The sequence below is a fragment of the Ovis aries genome, chromosome 13 (assembly GCF_016772045.2).
Source record: "Ovis aries strain OAR_USU_Benz2616 breed Rambouillet chromosome 13, ARS-UI_Ramb_v3.0, whole genome shotgun sequence".
NCBI classification, from domain to species: Eukaryota; Metazoa; Chordata; class Mammalia; order Artiodactyla; family Bovidae; genus Ovis; species Ovis aries.
In genome coordinates this window covers 38,121,672-38,135,305 of record NC_056066.1, presented here as the reverse complement: position 1 = coordinate 38,135,305, position 13,634 = coordinate 38,121,672, and the positions used below count along the sequence as shown (strand labels likewise).

General features: G+C 40.1%; 1 protein-coding gene across 2 annotated transcripts; it reads right to left on the bottom strand.

Moving 5' to 3' along the window:
* Window positions 1–1,050: 1,050 nt before the first annotated feature.
* POLR3F (RNA polymerase III subunit F) lies at window positions 1,051–13,500 on the bottom strand. 2 transcript variants are annotated; one of them, XM_012188537.4, is made up of 10 exons: window positions 13,324–13,500; window positions 11,972–12,089; window positions 6,914–6,981; window positions 6,541–6,561; window positions 6,354–6,421; window positions 4,922–5,034; window positions 4,400–4,543; window positions 4,072–4,179; window positions 3,010–3,201; window positions 1,051–1,868 (listed from the first exon to the last, which is right to left on the bottom strand). In XM_012188537.4, exons 1-10 carry the CDS (start codon window positions 13,383–13,385, stop codon window positions 1,791–1,793), a joined length of 972 nt encoding a protein of 323 aa, XP_012043927.1. In that variant the 5' UTR covers window positions 13,386–13,500; the 3' UTR covers window positions 1,051–1,790. The 2 variants fall into 2 exon arrangements, with proteins under 2 accessions (XP_012043927.1, XP_004014341.1); XM_004014292.5 differs by lacking the exon at window positions 6,541–6,561.
* Between the last annotated feature and the right edge of the window lie 134 nt (window positions 13,501–13,634).

The window sequence follows — 13,634 nt, the reverse complement described above, 5'->3', positions numbered from 1 at the left end:
CTTTCATGATTCTCTGTTTGACTCTGTATGTACAGATCAGTATAAAGCAGAGACGGGCCTTGACAGACTCCAGGGAATATCTGTTTTCAGGTGAGCAAAATGTCATACACTAAACAGAGATCAGCTGTGAGGAGTAGGACTTTATGTCCGGTTGGACTTTGTGGTGTCGTTGTGAGCCTAGAGCCCCACAGTTTGTTCTGGTCAGAACTTATTCCTGTAAATATCCATGTAACCAACATCAGAGATGCTGTATTTTTAAATCACCTCTTTCCTTCTTAATATAGAATGAAAAACAGGATAAGGGGAAAAAGTTTAAAGGGACTCTTTAGTCTGGTAGGCAAGGAATACTTCTGGTTTAGCCACAGATTCTCAACTTTAAACAATCTCTGGCCCTCAAGATATAGTACAAAATCTGTATTTAAAAAGAAAAAAAAAATCAGTATTTAAAACACAAACTGGTTTTCTTTCCACTTCTGACTCTTTGACAGGCCAGATCCCAGGAAGGCAGATACTCATCTTACCAGTCCACTCTCGGGGGGACAGAAGCCCTCTATAGTTTTGGGCTCTCAGACCCTTCTGGATCTTACACATACCCAATAACTGAAATGATCTGTGTTTCAAACACCAGTGTCATCAAATGCTAATTCTATAGAGCTCACCACAGAATTTACATGGTTCTTACAAATTGGTTACTGAGCTGAGTTTTATTTTACTATTTATCTCAAAATAACCCTTGTGATGGTTCTCCAAACTGGGGTAACTTTCCTTTCCCTTGGCCCCTGGCTTTTGACCTGGATGCAGAAACCTTTAAGTGGTGCTACAAAGTGAAAGTATGACAGCTGAGATTCTAAAAGGCCCTATAGCTGAATTCTGTGCAACAAAACATCAGGTGACCCATTGTTTTCTATTCAGCTAAGGATTGGGACTGAAAGTGCTACTGAAACTGAGGACAGTTATAACAACTTCTTGCTTAGTTTAGACCTGTTATACCATGATATTTAAGACAATATGGAAACAAACTCCCCGACAAAAGGAATGGAAGGCAATGGATTATTTTTAGTTTTAATTTTAGTTAAATAAGAATCTAGGGGAAAATTCTAGCAAATAATACAATTGAGCCACAGACTTTAACAACAAAGAGCCAGGGAAGATATTCCCTTTAGGATGAGAACAATGAACATTTATGCACTGAAAACATGACCTTGACAACAGTTACCATTTGGGTTTGAGGTAAGTACACCAATGTCATCCTCGGAAAGAATATTTCTGACATAAAAAGGCATCAGTAGTGTGTGAAAAGCGATGCTCTACTGTCTCCCACCTCATGCTCCAAGTCTGCGTCCTCAATGAAACCATGGAGAAAACAGAAACGGTGACACTGAGCCATATGTAAAAAATTCCCAATGAAGACCTTGATAAACACCTTTAAAACAGGCATTTTAAAGTTCTGACCATTATCACAGTCCTTGGCGAATACTGACTTGCTGGCTTCTTTTCTTGTGAATCATCAGAAGTCTCGAAAGTTCCAACAGGTGGTCTTCCAAGAGGTTCTGAGTATTTTACTTACTGAAGAATGGATTTCTCCACTAACCTTATTATCTGTTTCATACCCTGCTGACTACACTATCAATATAAATTTAGTCTTCATAGATTAAAAAAAATATTTTTCTGTAGCAGCAAGTCTGTACCTTGAATGCTTTCAAGGGAGTGTGATGTTCCATCATGAATTAAATTATTTACTTCCGAAGTAACTTCATTTGCAAAACGTCAGCAAAGTTCATGGCTTTCTATTAAAATTCCAGCCATTCTGTCATGTAAATACAGTTAGATGGTGAAATCTCACCACCTTCATGGCAGTCGTCAAAAACCTTTAGAAAAGAAAAAATGTTACATTAAAACTCAAGTTTTAAAATTAGTATATTATAGGTAATGCCTTAAATATCAACTACAACTAAAAATTCTAACAAAATATCCAATATTTCAAGCATTTATTTAAAGCAATATTAAAAAGAAAACTTTCGAAGTGAAAGGTTAGGTCCTGAAGAGGACCTGCTCTGATCATGGAGTGAGACGGATACTGTTTGCCACAGCACTAAGCTGACTAGTCTGCCTGTCCACTGGGCAGAAGGCAGGCAACGGTCCAGGATCGGAGATCTGTACACACGAATGACTTAATCTTGACTAATCAAGTGTTTCATATTTAGTCACCTTCCTTCTTGTGAAAGTGCTAAATAGAATTCCCAACAGAGTAGCCTTTTTTCTGGGAGTTGAAACCAGGGCATGAGCCGTAGACAACAGAAAGCAGACAGGCAATCCGAGAATATACACACCACGAGAGCCCGGACAGAGCCTGCAGCACGAGTGGGAACGAACAAATGACGAGTGTGGCGTGCTGCAAGGGAGAACAGGTCACCTCCGGGAGGGAGGCCTGGTGGTCAAGTCTCAGCTCAATGCTCTCAGTCTTCCTTGCCCTAAGTCCCCTCACACTAACTAATACCAGTAGCTCCAAGGGTGCAGGAGGATTATGAGACCACAGACATTTTCAAAAACATGTCTGGCCCACAGCAGGTTCTCACCAAACACCATTACCCTCCCTACTTAGGTGAAATGGTTAGCCCTCAGCAAAAACTGCATTTTGCAGGGAACTCTCAATGTATGCTCAATGTATGTGGCAGCCTGGATGGGAGGGGAGTTTGGGGGAGAATAGATACATGTATAAGTATGGCTGAATCGCTCTGCTGTGCATCTAAAACTATCACATGGTTAATCGGCTATACCCCAATAAAAAATAAAAGGTTAAGAAAAGAATTGTGCATTTTGGGATCAAGAGCAGAAAACCAATTTCCTTAAGGTGGTTATTATAGAGAAGAATATAAGGTGATGACATGCTCATTAAAGGTCTGTCATCAAGGTTACATGGTGGTTTCAGCAGCTCTTGCTGGTACGTTAAGTTAGGTGGCATCTGCAGTCTCAGGCAGTTAAGTAGAAAGAGAAGCCATTTTAACTCACTGGGCAGAGTCCGCAGGGCGCCCGGACCAAGCCTGTGGGCGGGATGATGGGACTGACCGCCCGGTAGAGTTTCATGTGTCCGTCCACACTGCCAACAGTACCCTCTTTGGCAGCAATGATCGTCATCTCTACTTTCCCATCATAAATGAGTGTATTCAAGATGGTCTCTATGTCCTCCATGGACAGCTCCACCTACAAAAGCAGTATGTTAGAAAGGACTCAAAACAAGGAGTCATCCTTCTGGAGGGTATTGATAACAGTAAAAGGTCACAATTCTTGATGAAGTGGGGAAGGATTATGCTACAGTAACTGAAAGCACAAAGAAGCTGAACAACGGCCAGAGTGAGAGTAGACCACTCAGATCCCAGGGATAGAGCTCTGAGCTCACTGCTGAGCTTGACACCTGCTGATGTCTTCACCCTCCTAAGGAGGATCTAGACTTGTCACATTTCCAAGATCTGATGGAGATTTATAAAAATGCTTAAGCAGAAAGGTACTTTAGACAGCAAATAGTCCAAATTCCTGTTTTTTTTTTTTTTTTTTAATAAAAGAGAACTGGAGAGCAGAAATGAAAATGACTTGTCCATGCAGCCACTTCAGCATCTTCTCTGATGGTGAGGGGCTTCAGTGTCCATATGTACAGATCTTCGAAAGAATGTGCCGACAGTGCCACTTACATCTCATAAGTAGAAAACTACCAATAAATGACAACCGATACTAATAATGGATGTTTGGCACATATGTTGAAATGTCCCCAGGAGAGTCAAGAACTTGTCAGAACAGACTTTTGCATCTGGTAGTGAAATGCATGGCCAGGCTTCCACCCTGGAGCCCATGCTCAAGGACATTCAATTCAAAAAGTGCCTGACGGCAAGGACTGCCTTTGCCTGCCTGGCTTAGGACAGTGGGTTCTACATTTTGCAGGTTCTGTAGAATGTACACAGGTATCACCTGAGAAGAGGGTCTGGGCCAGATGTGTTTAGAATACAGTGTAAACCATATCCCTGCGATGAAGCAAAAGTTTTTTAAAAATAAGATGAAAATTAGAGACTGGGCTCTGACCTTACTGATTCCCAATTCGCAGATATACTTCCACACTTCATGTGATGAAGCAAATGAACTATTTCTTTGTATCATTGGATTCTGTTTGCTTTCTCGTGCTGTTTCTGCCTATAAGGGTAGAAATACAAATTTCATGAAGAATACCTTCTGAACACAATTTCTATAGAGGATAATCAACAACAGGACCTATTTTGTTTAGGAAAAAGGACCAATTTCACTATTTTCAATTCCTATAAGATACAATATGTATTATTAAACATTCCTTATGAAAAAACTGAAAAAAAAAAAAAAACCCACTGGGAGGGATGTTTCCTCAGTTATGGCTCACCTTGGTTTGTAGGAATTTAAAACACTGTTGGTTAAGCACCTCCACAAATTCAGATTCAAAATCCTGGTCACTGTACCAGGCCCCACCTGTCACAGAGCGGTCTGGCTGCAGGTTATAGAGCATATACACCTTTTTTTTTGAGGCCTAGGGGGTAAAAAACCACACACATAGCAGATGGTTAAAAGGTAACAAAGCAGTCTTCCAAAACTAAGACTTAAAAACCCCAAAGCTTTATATTTCACACCAGTGTGGGATTTACTGTGACTACAGGACAGCATACCAAGTCGCCTTGTGCTTGGCTTCGCCTATTAACACCTGACATTATCAGAGAACATCAGTTACGGCTAATGGACTAAAGCAGCATCTCCAAATGGTCCAATATGAGCTACAGTTTTTAAAATGTCTTTTTAATCAGTTGTTTTAAATCATGACATAGCCGAAAGAATGATAAACACCTAAAATATCCTTGGAGCAATATACGTACAATGAACGTTCAAGAGAAGAAAACAGACTGTTACTCACTGCCACAGACTTAACGGCTTTGATAAGCTTTTTACTTTCCAAATTCTTTAGAATTTTGTTAATTTCTGTTAATGGCAAGTTGCTTTTGTATCGGATGTCTCTGCTCCATATTCCTGTAAGAAAGTAAAGTAAGTTTAACACTATAGGATCTGTGTTTCTTTTCCCATTGCTTATATCTCATTGTAAATCTAGCAGAATATGTATATAATCCTGGAGCACTGCTATAGGAAAAATGATGCACAGGTAAGAATCTCAGATAAAGTAACAAAAATATGCAAAAAAGCTGTATGTTCCATTTTCTAACTGGAAATTTCTTGGAATGCTAGCATGGCATCTTTTAAAAATCATATGATAAGGGACATTTTTCTAAAGGAAGAAAAATCTTTATGTCATTGAATTAACATACATTGGCCTTTCCATGCCCTCCTACATTCCAGCCTCTTTTTTCTATAAATTTCACTTTAGATCGTATACTGTGAAAAACAAATTTAAGTTTGGGTCAGGGTCAGTTGCCATCCTCAATGGAGAGCAATTAAAAAAAAAAAAAAACCTTTATGAGAGCATCTATGTGTATGTATGTTCACTATACTTGGAAAACAGAAAGATTATAGTTCTTACAGTCACTAAGAACCTATGCAGAAAGTTACAATTTTTCTTTCAAAGAAGGAAATAAGTATTATATGTATAAAGGGAATTTATGTAAAAATATTTTGCTGTATTTTCTTCCCAACAAAAAGGCATAAGATAGGAAGATTTTGTTTTAAATAGAAGATGCTGTCTTCATATTTATTTTTTAAATGTAATTTAACTTCCTAACACATATAAAAGTTGTACAATTTTAGGTTACATCATAATTGCTGAAGCTAATATCAATGACTCAAACAGGTCTTAAATTGTAATAACAGCAATTAAGATCCCGCTCTTTGAGGGCGACAGGAGAGGAACTAAACAGCTGTGGAAGGAGCTACATCAGACACTGCCATGGGGCACTAGGTGTCCCATGGTTTCCCACAAAAACCAAAGAGATGTTACAATCCACAATTTATAGATAAGAGGAAGAAACGAAGGCTTCCAAAATTTAGAAAGTGAGGATTAAAAAAAAACCTTCAGTTTTAATTTATTTGCTTCAGATAATACATGTACATGGTTCAGAATTCAGAAGTTTCTTTCCATCTCTGCCCATGGCCATCTAGTTCCTGCCTCCCTTGAGGCAACAACGGCCTCACTCTTGGGTGTCCTTCAAACATTATGTACATTATAAATATGTATATGTGTGTGTGTGTGTGGGTATGTGTGTTATATTTTCTTCTCCTTTGAACACAAAAGGCAGCAGACTGAACTGCCTGCTCTACACCCTGGGAAGCCAGCGTCTCCATCCCTAATATCTGGTCCGAGAGACAATGTTTTTTCTGCTTGTTCCTCTAAAACTTACCTTTATTTCCTGCATCCTCTATAATCTGATACACTAGTTTTTCTTGGTTATCTGATCCTTTCATTTTACTGCAGGGGAATAAAGCAGAATTAAAAAGGCAAAGAGGTACAGGCTAATCTAATAATCTACACGATCACTTAAAGGAATGAGTAGACAAGTCATCACATTTACCAAAAGAAGGGCTTACCTTAAAAAGAATGAGACAGGGCTGTATGTACCAGAATGAAAAGATGTCCAAGATACAGTAAGTGAAAAAAAAAACAAGGTGCAAAACAGTATGGATAGCATGATCCAAATTTGTTAAAAAAAAAAAAAAAGAAAAGAGATTATATATAAATATATGGTATATAAATATATAATCAGCTATATATATTTATATATACCTATAAGGAAGGATATATACCAAATTATTTAGAGCCACTATCTCTGGGAAATGGAACTCCTGTGGGAGGTGAGATAATTTGCAGAACCAGGTTTACATGACGCAATTCTGTACTGGCCTTTCCCACCCAAACATGTATTACTTTTACAATATTAAAAATAAAAAATCAGGTGCTTACCCAGCATTCTGAGAATCCTTTATTCTATACAGAAGTCCTGTATTGCTCCTTAAGAGATCCAATTGACCCTAAAGTTTTGGTTTTTTTTTTAAAGAAAGAAAATAGCAGTGAACTATTTTGGAGACATATCAAATCCAATGGCAAGCATTAATACACTCTTCAATATTTTACACAGACTAAAATATCCTACCTTGTATGATTGTCAGTTCCTCCCTTGAGTACTTAAGATTTTCCCTACATATCACATGTGATATGTATATTTTTTAAACTTAGCTCTTTATATCACCATTTCCTCAAATATTAATATGCAACAATTTCCTACATGTTAGATCCTAGCCTGGTTATAAGATCAATGCATAAGAATTTTAAACAAGCAGCTTTAGAATAATAAAAATTCATATTCAAGTAAACTGAATAAATATAAACATAATAAAATACAACATCTTTAAAAAGTTCAGATAAAGGCTATTCATGCAAAAATATTTTGACACAATGATTCCATGCTCTTGCATTTCCTTGAGTCTGAACTTGTGAGAATGCCGATGGCTGTACCACTGGGCTCCTGGCAGTTCAGGGAAGCATCACTGAGAGAGGTTCCCATGAGTCAAGGCTGGGCAGACCCGTAACTTGGAATCAGGTTGGTATATGGGTGAACAGCAGTCCTTTCCCTCCCAGCCCAATTTGGAAGTTTCATTTAGTTGTTTAATTTAATTTGTCAATGTTTAATGAACACCTGTCCTGGGAACATGTTTGGGGTGGGGAGGACAGACATGAATTCCAACAGAGAACTCCACAGCTGATTTCAATACCATCGGGGTGGCGTGAGGACAGAGCCAAGTGAAGGGGGGGATGGGCTCCCAGGAAATCAGCTTTGGCCCAGCCTGTGGGTTCAGGGGTGCTGCCTGGAGTTGAGTCTTAGGATGAGGAGTCACTGTGTGGGGAAAGGAGGAAGGGCCTTCTAAGCAGGGAAGACAGCATGAGCAAAGGCCTGAGACACAAAACAGCGTGACGTGCCAGGGAACTGAGAAACAAGCTGTTCCCTGTGAAAACTAACTTGTGAGGCAGGTGGTGCAGGGAGATGAGGTCGATGGGGAAGGCAGGGGCTCAGAGTGGTAAACCCTGGAGTCTGGACTTGAATCTCCAGAGTTGAGAGAAGGGCTTCTGGTGGGAGAGTAACTTGGTCAGAACTGCCTTTAAGACAGAGCAGGTTGCTCTGAGGCACACGCAGCGAGGAAGGCCATTAAGATGCACCCAACAGTTCAAGTAGAAGCCAAGAGCCTGAACACATGCAGGGGTAGGAAGAGTGAAAACGGGAACGAATGTGAGGATAGTTTAAGGCAACCCACTCCAGTACTCTTGCCTGGAGAATCCCATAGACGGAGGAGCCTGGTGGGCTACAGTCCACGGGGTCGCAAAGAGTCAGACACGACTGAGTGTCTTCACTTTCACTTTAAGAGCTAAAATCAGCGACACTAGTGATTTATTAACAGTTACTCCCTTGCTTAAAATTCTTGAGTAGCTTTACCACTGCCCACTGCAGGACTGGCAACAGGTGACTGCTGAGGCTAATTTTCAGACAGAAAAAGGCTGAAAGTGGAGTCTGAGGACAAAAACATTTATCACCACACTTGCTCTATGCTTCCAGAAGCTGAAGACCTTCACCATGGTGAAGCAACTAGAAATCACAACACTCTTTCTCTTTCAGTTAGAACAGCGTTCAGCAATCTGGTGCACTGCTTTTTTTTTTAAATTGAAGTAATGTTATATTAGTTTCAGGTGTACAACATAGTGATCTCAAGTTTTTATAAACTCTACTCCACTTAAAGTTATTATAACATGTTGGCTATATTCCCTGTGTTGCACAACACATCCTGTTTCACCTCTTATGCCCCTCCCCAGTTCCCTCTCCCAACTGGTAACCACTAATTTGTTCTCTGTATCTGTGAGGCTGTTTTGTTATTAACATATTCATTTATTTTTTAGATTCCACACATAAATGATAACATATAGTATTTGTCTTTCTGACTTATTTCACTAATACCCTCCTCCAGGTCCATCAATGCTATTGCAAATGGCAAATTTCATGCCTTTTTTTTACAGTTGAGTAGTATTTCATTGTGGAGAAGGAAATGGCAACCTACTCCAGTGTTCTTGCCTGGAGAATCCCAGGGATGGGGGAGCCTGGTGGGCTGCCATCTAAGGGATCGCACAGAGTCGGACACGACTGAAGCGACTCAGCAGCAGCAGCAGTATTTCATTGTATGTATATGTGTGTGTGTATCTCTTAACTATATATGTATGCCACATCTTCTTTATCCACTCATCTGCTGATGGGACAGTTAGGTTGCTTCCACATTTGGTTATTGTAAATAATGTTTCCATGAACATTTGAGAAGTGAAGTTGCTCAGTCGTGTGCAACTCTTTGCAATCCCATGGACTGTAGCCTACCAGGCTCCTCTGTCCATGAAATTTTCCAGGCAAGAGTACTGGAGTGGGTTGCCATTTCCTTCTCCAGGGCAACTTCCCGACCCAGGGATCCAACCAGGGTCTCCCACACGGCAGATAGACGCTTTACCCACTGTGCCACCAGGGAACATGTGGGTGCACAGACCTTTCTGAATTAGTCTTTTTGTTTTCTTTGATATATATAGCCAGGAGTAGAACTGCTGGATTGTATGGTAGTTCTATTTTTAGTATTTTTGAGGAACCTTCATACTGCTTTCCATAGTGGTGGTACCAATTTACATCTCACCACCTACAGTGTACAAGGATTCCCTTTACTCCACATTGCCACCAATATTTGTTGTCTGTGGTCTTTTTCATGATAGCCACTCTGACAGGTGTCAGATGATACCTTATTGATTTGCATTTCTCTAAAAATACTGCTACAGTTTCTGTCAGAGCATGTTCTGCCTATGTTTTCTTCTAGTTTTACAGTTTCTGATCTCACTGTTAGGCCTTTAATCCATCTTGGAGTTTGATATGGTGTGAGAAAATGTCCTAGTTTCATTTTTTTCCATGTGGTTATCCATTTTGCCCAGCACTACTTGTTGAAGAGACTCTTTTCCCCATTGTGCATTGTTTCCTCCTTCGTCTTAGATTAACTGACCATAAGTGGATGGGTTTATATCTGGGCTTTCTATTCTGGTCCACTGACCTATATGTCTCTTTTTATGCCAGAACCATACTGTAGTATGGTCTGAAGTTAGGGAGCATGATACCTCCAGCTTTTTTTTTTTCTCAAGATTGTTGTGGCTATCTGGACTCTTTTCTGTTTCACAGGCATTTTTGTATTATTTGTTCTAGTTCAGTAAAAAGTGTCCTGGGCATTTTTATAGGGATTGCATCAGATCTGTAGATTGCTTTGGGTCATATGGACATTTTAACAATATTAAATCCTCCAGTCCATGACCACTGGATATCTTTCTATTACTTTGTAGTATTTTCAATTTCATTCATCAGTGTTTTAAAATTTTCAAAGTTAGGTCTTTCACCAGTTTGTCCCTAGCTGTTTTACTCCTTTTATGTTACTTTTAAAAGAGACTGTTTTCTAGCTTCCTCTTCTTGATAGTTCATTATTAGTGTATAGGAAAGCAACAGATTTCTATATATTAACCTTGATCCTGCAACTTTACTGCATTCACTTATCAGTTCTAATAGCTTTTTTGATTGAGACTTTAGCATTTTCTTTATACAGTATCAGCCATCTGCAAGTAAGGACAGTTTCATTTCTTCCCATTTGTATGCTTTCTTTTTCATATCTGACTGCAGTGGCTAGGACTTCCAATACTATGCTAAATAGAAGTGGTGAGAGTGGGCCTCTTTGTCTTCCTCCTGATTTCAATTTTTTCTTTCCCTTTAGCCATGCCTCACAGCTTGTGGGCTCTTAGTTCTCCAACCAGAGACTGAACCTGGCTCCTGGCAGTCAAAGTGCCAAGTCCTGACTACTGAACTACCAGGGAATTCCAGTCTTCCAGATTTTAGAGGACAGGTTTTCATCTTTTTGCCACTGAAGATGATTTTCTCTGTGGGTTTGCCAGAAACAGTCTTTATTATGTTGAAGTATGTTCTCTCTATACCAGCTCTGATGAGTTTTGATCATGAATGGATGTTGAATTTTGTCAAATGTCTTTTCTGCATCTGTTGAGATGATCATGTGACTTTTAAGCTTCCTTTTAATGTGGTGTATTATACTGACTGATTTGTGCATACTGAACCATTTTTGCATTCTTATAATAAATTCCATTTGATCATGGTGTATGATTCTTTTTGTATATCGCTGAATGTGGTTCGCTAATATTTTGTTGAAGATTTCTACATGTATATTCATCAGAGACACTGGCTTCTGATTTTCTCTTTTTACTAATATCTTTGTCTGATTTTGGTATCAGAGTAATCATGGCCTTGTAGAATGAATTTGGGAGTGTTTCCTCCTTTTCAAATTTCTGGAATGGTTTCATAAGGATAGGTATTTGCTCTTCTTTATATGTTTGGTAGAACTACCCTTTGAAGCTATCCAGTCTTGGACTTTTCTTTGCTGGGAGGCTTTGATTAATAATTTAATTTTACTACTAAAATTGAATTAGTAATCAGACAATTACAATCTGGTCTGCAGAAATTGTCTATTTCTTCCCGATCATCACATGTTTATCCCTAAGTTTACATGTTTATTGTAGTTATAGTTGATTTTTCCATTTGTGACTTTCAATCTTCATACTAGTTTATGTATTTGATCCAAAGCCTTTACTATATATTTGCCTTTACTAGCAGCAAGAAGCAAACAGAAGGTGGGAAAAGATTATGCCTACATGTACATGTGTGTCAGTATGTACCTTAGTGACAAATTACTAAATATGACAGTTAAAACACAATTATTTGTCTTGTAAAAATGCATATTACTTCTTTCCTTAGTTTAGGCAGTCTGAGCTGTTTCCTGGTTTGAAGTCTTATCAGTCACAACCTACCACACTTTTGAGAATGGTTTCATTCTACATAACAGAAAGTAATGACAATCACAACATATAAATAATTACGTGAACTAGCTGGATTCACCTTACCATGGACAACAGTCTATTGATGGCCACTGCCCGCTGTTGGGCTTCTATATGAGGCATTTCATTCTGAATTACTTGGTCTGTGATTCCATGAGGGAACTGGTGACATAATTCTATAATCCTAGGAACAAAAGAATTAATGATATTTATGTTTTTACCTAGTTCAAGAGGCAGTAGGGGAAAAATACAGGCAGAACAGTCTAGAAGTGTGCCTTTTTTCACATTTGACAGATAATCTGGGTTTCTAAAATGGTTCTGAATGAAAGCACGTTAAAAATGAGGAAGATGCTTTTGAAGTACACGTTTGCATTTTTATTGTATTTAAGATTATTCATATGAACTTTAAATCAGGACAAAAGTAAAATGAAAACAGAAAAACACATTAAAGCTGAGGCTTCAGTTTTCTCAGATGCAACAAGTATGACAAAGTGAAGAGACAGTGCCTTGGGTAGCCATAGGACAATTCACCACAACTGGGACCTGTTTTTGGAATTATCCCTAACAAACAAAAATAAACCTCAAGTTTCACCCTGTCACAGGATCATCATATGTGTTACTAATAACAGTTTAAGAAAGCTGGGGTCTTTATAAATTCTGTGGTAGCCTAAACATTGCAGTGCACGGTAGAGAATATAAAATTTTAAGATGCTTCAGTTCAGTTCGTTCAGCCGCTCAGTCGTGTCCGAGTCTTTGCGACCCCACGGACTGCAGCACACCAGAGCTCCCTGTCCATCACCAACTCCCGGAGTTTACTCTAACTCACGTTCATTAAGTCGGTGACGCCATCCAACCAACTCATCCTCGTCGTCCCCTTCTCACGCCCTCAGTCTTTCCCAGCTTCAGGATCTTTTCAAAAGAACCAGTTCTTCGCATCAGGTCGCCAAAGTATTGGAGATGCTTTGGGTAAGCGTAAGATGCGTTGGGTGCCCTAAAACCTTCACTTAAATATCGCGTTCAAACTGTTTGGTGTCTGTTACTTCATAATCGAAAACTGCACCCTAAGTCTGGTTAAACCTTCCGTCACGGGAGTTCCTTGGTAACAAGGACGATCCTGGATCAGAACGTGTTTGCACCAGTACCCCATCGAGTCGCAAGGAGTCTGACACGACCAAGCGACTAACACTTTTCCGGGGGGAAACGCCGAGTCTTCACTCTGGGCGTGGACCACTTTGAGGAAAGGTGCGCCTGAGTAGACAGCTTCCCTGACAGACCCAGGGAAAGGCCGGCCACACAATCTCCTCAACTGTCCGACTCGCTCTGAACTTCTTAAGAGTGCAGTCTTCTGGAGACGGGAGAAGGGTCCGGGAGAAAGGGGGCCTCCAGAGGCGGGGAACAAGCCTCACTCCCCGATTTACCTGTTTTCGATTTCCACCGGATCCGCGTCAGGCGGCTGCACCTTCACCTTCACCTCGGCCATGAGGGCGCAGGTGCCGGGACCTTGGGGGAAGAGACTCCTCCGGGCGGCCGGACTGCGAGCCGAGAGAAGCCGGACACGGGTGAAGACAGCGTTCGGCCTGCGCAAGGGACTTTCTTCCTCAGGTCGCAGGCGGTCCTTCCTTGCCGGTCGCCTAGAGGTGGCCAAGACGCGCCTGCGCCGCTTCACGCTCGCGCGGGCCGTTCTGACATCTTCATTCTGGTATTTCGTTCTGGTATTTCCAGAAAATCA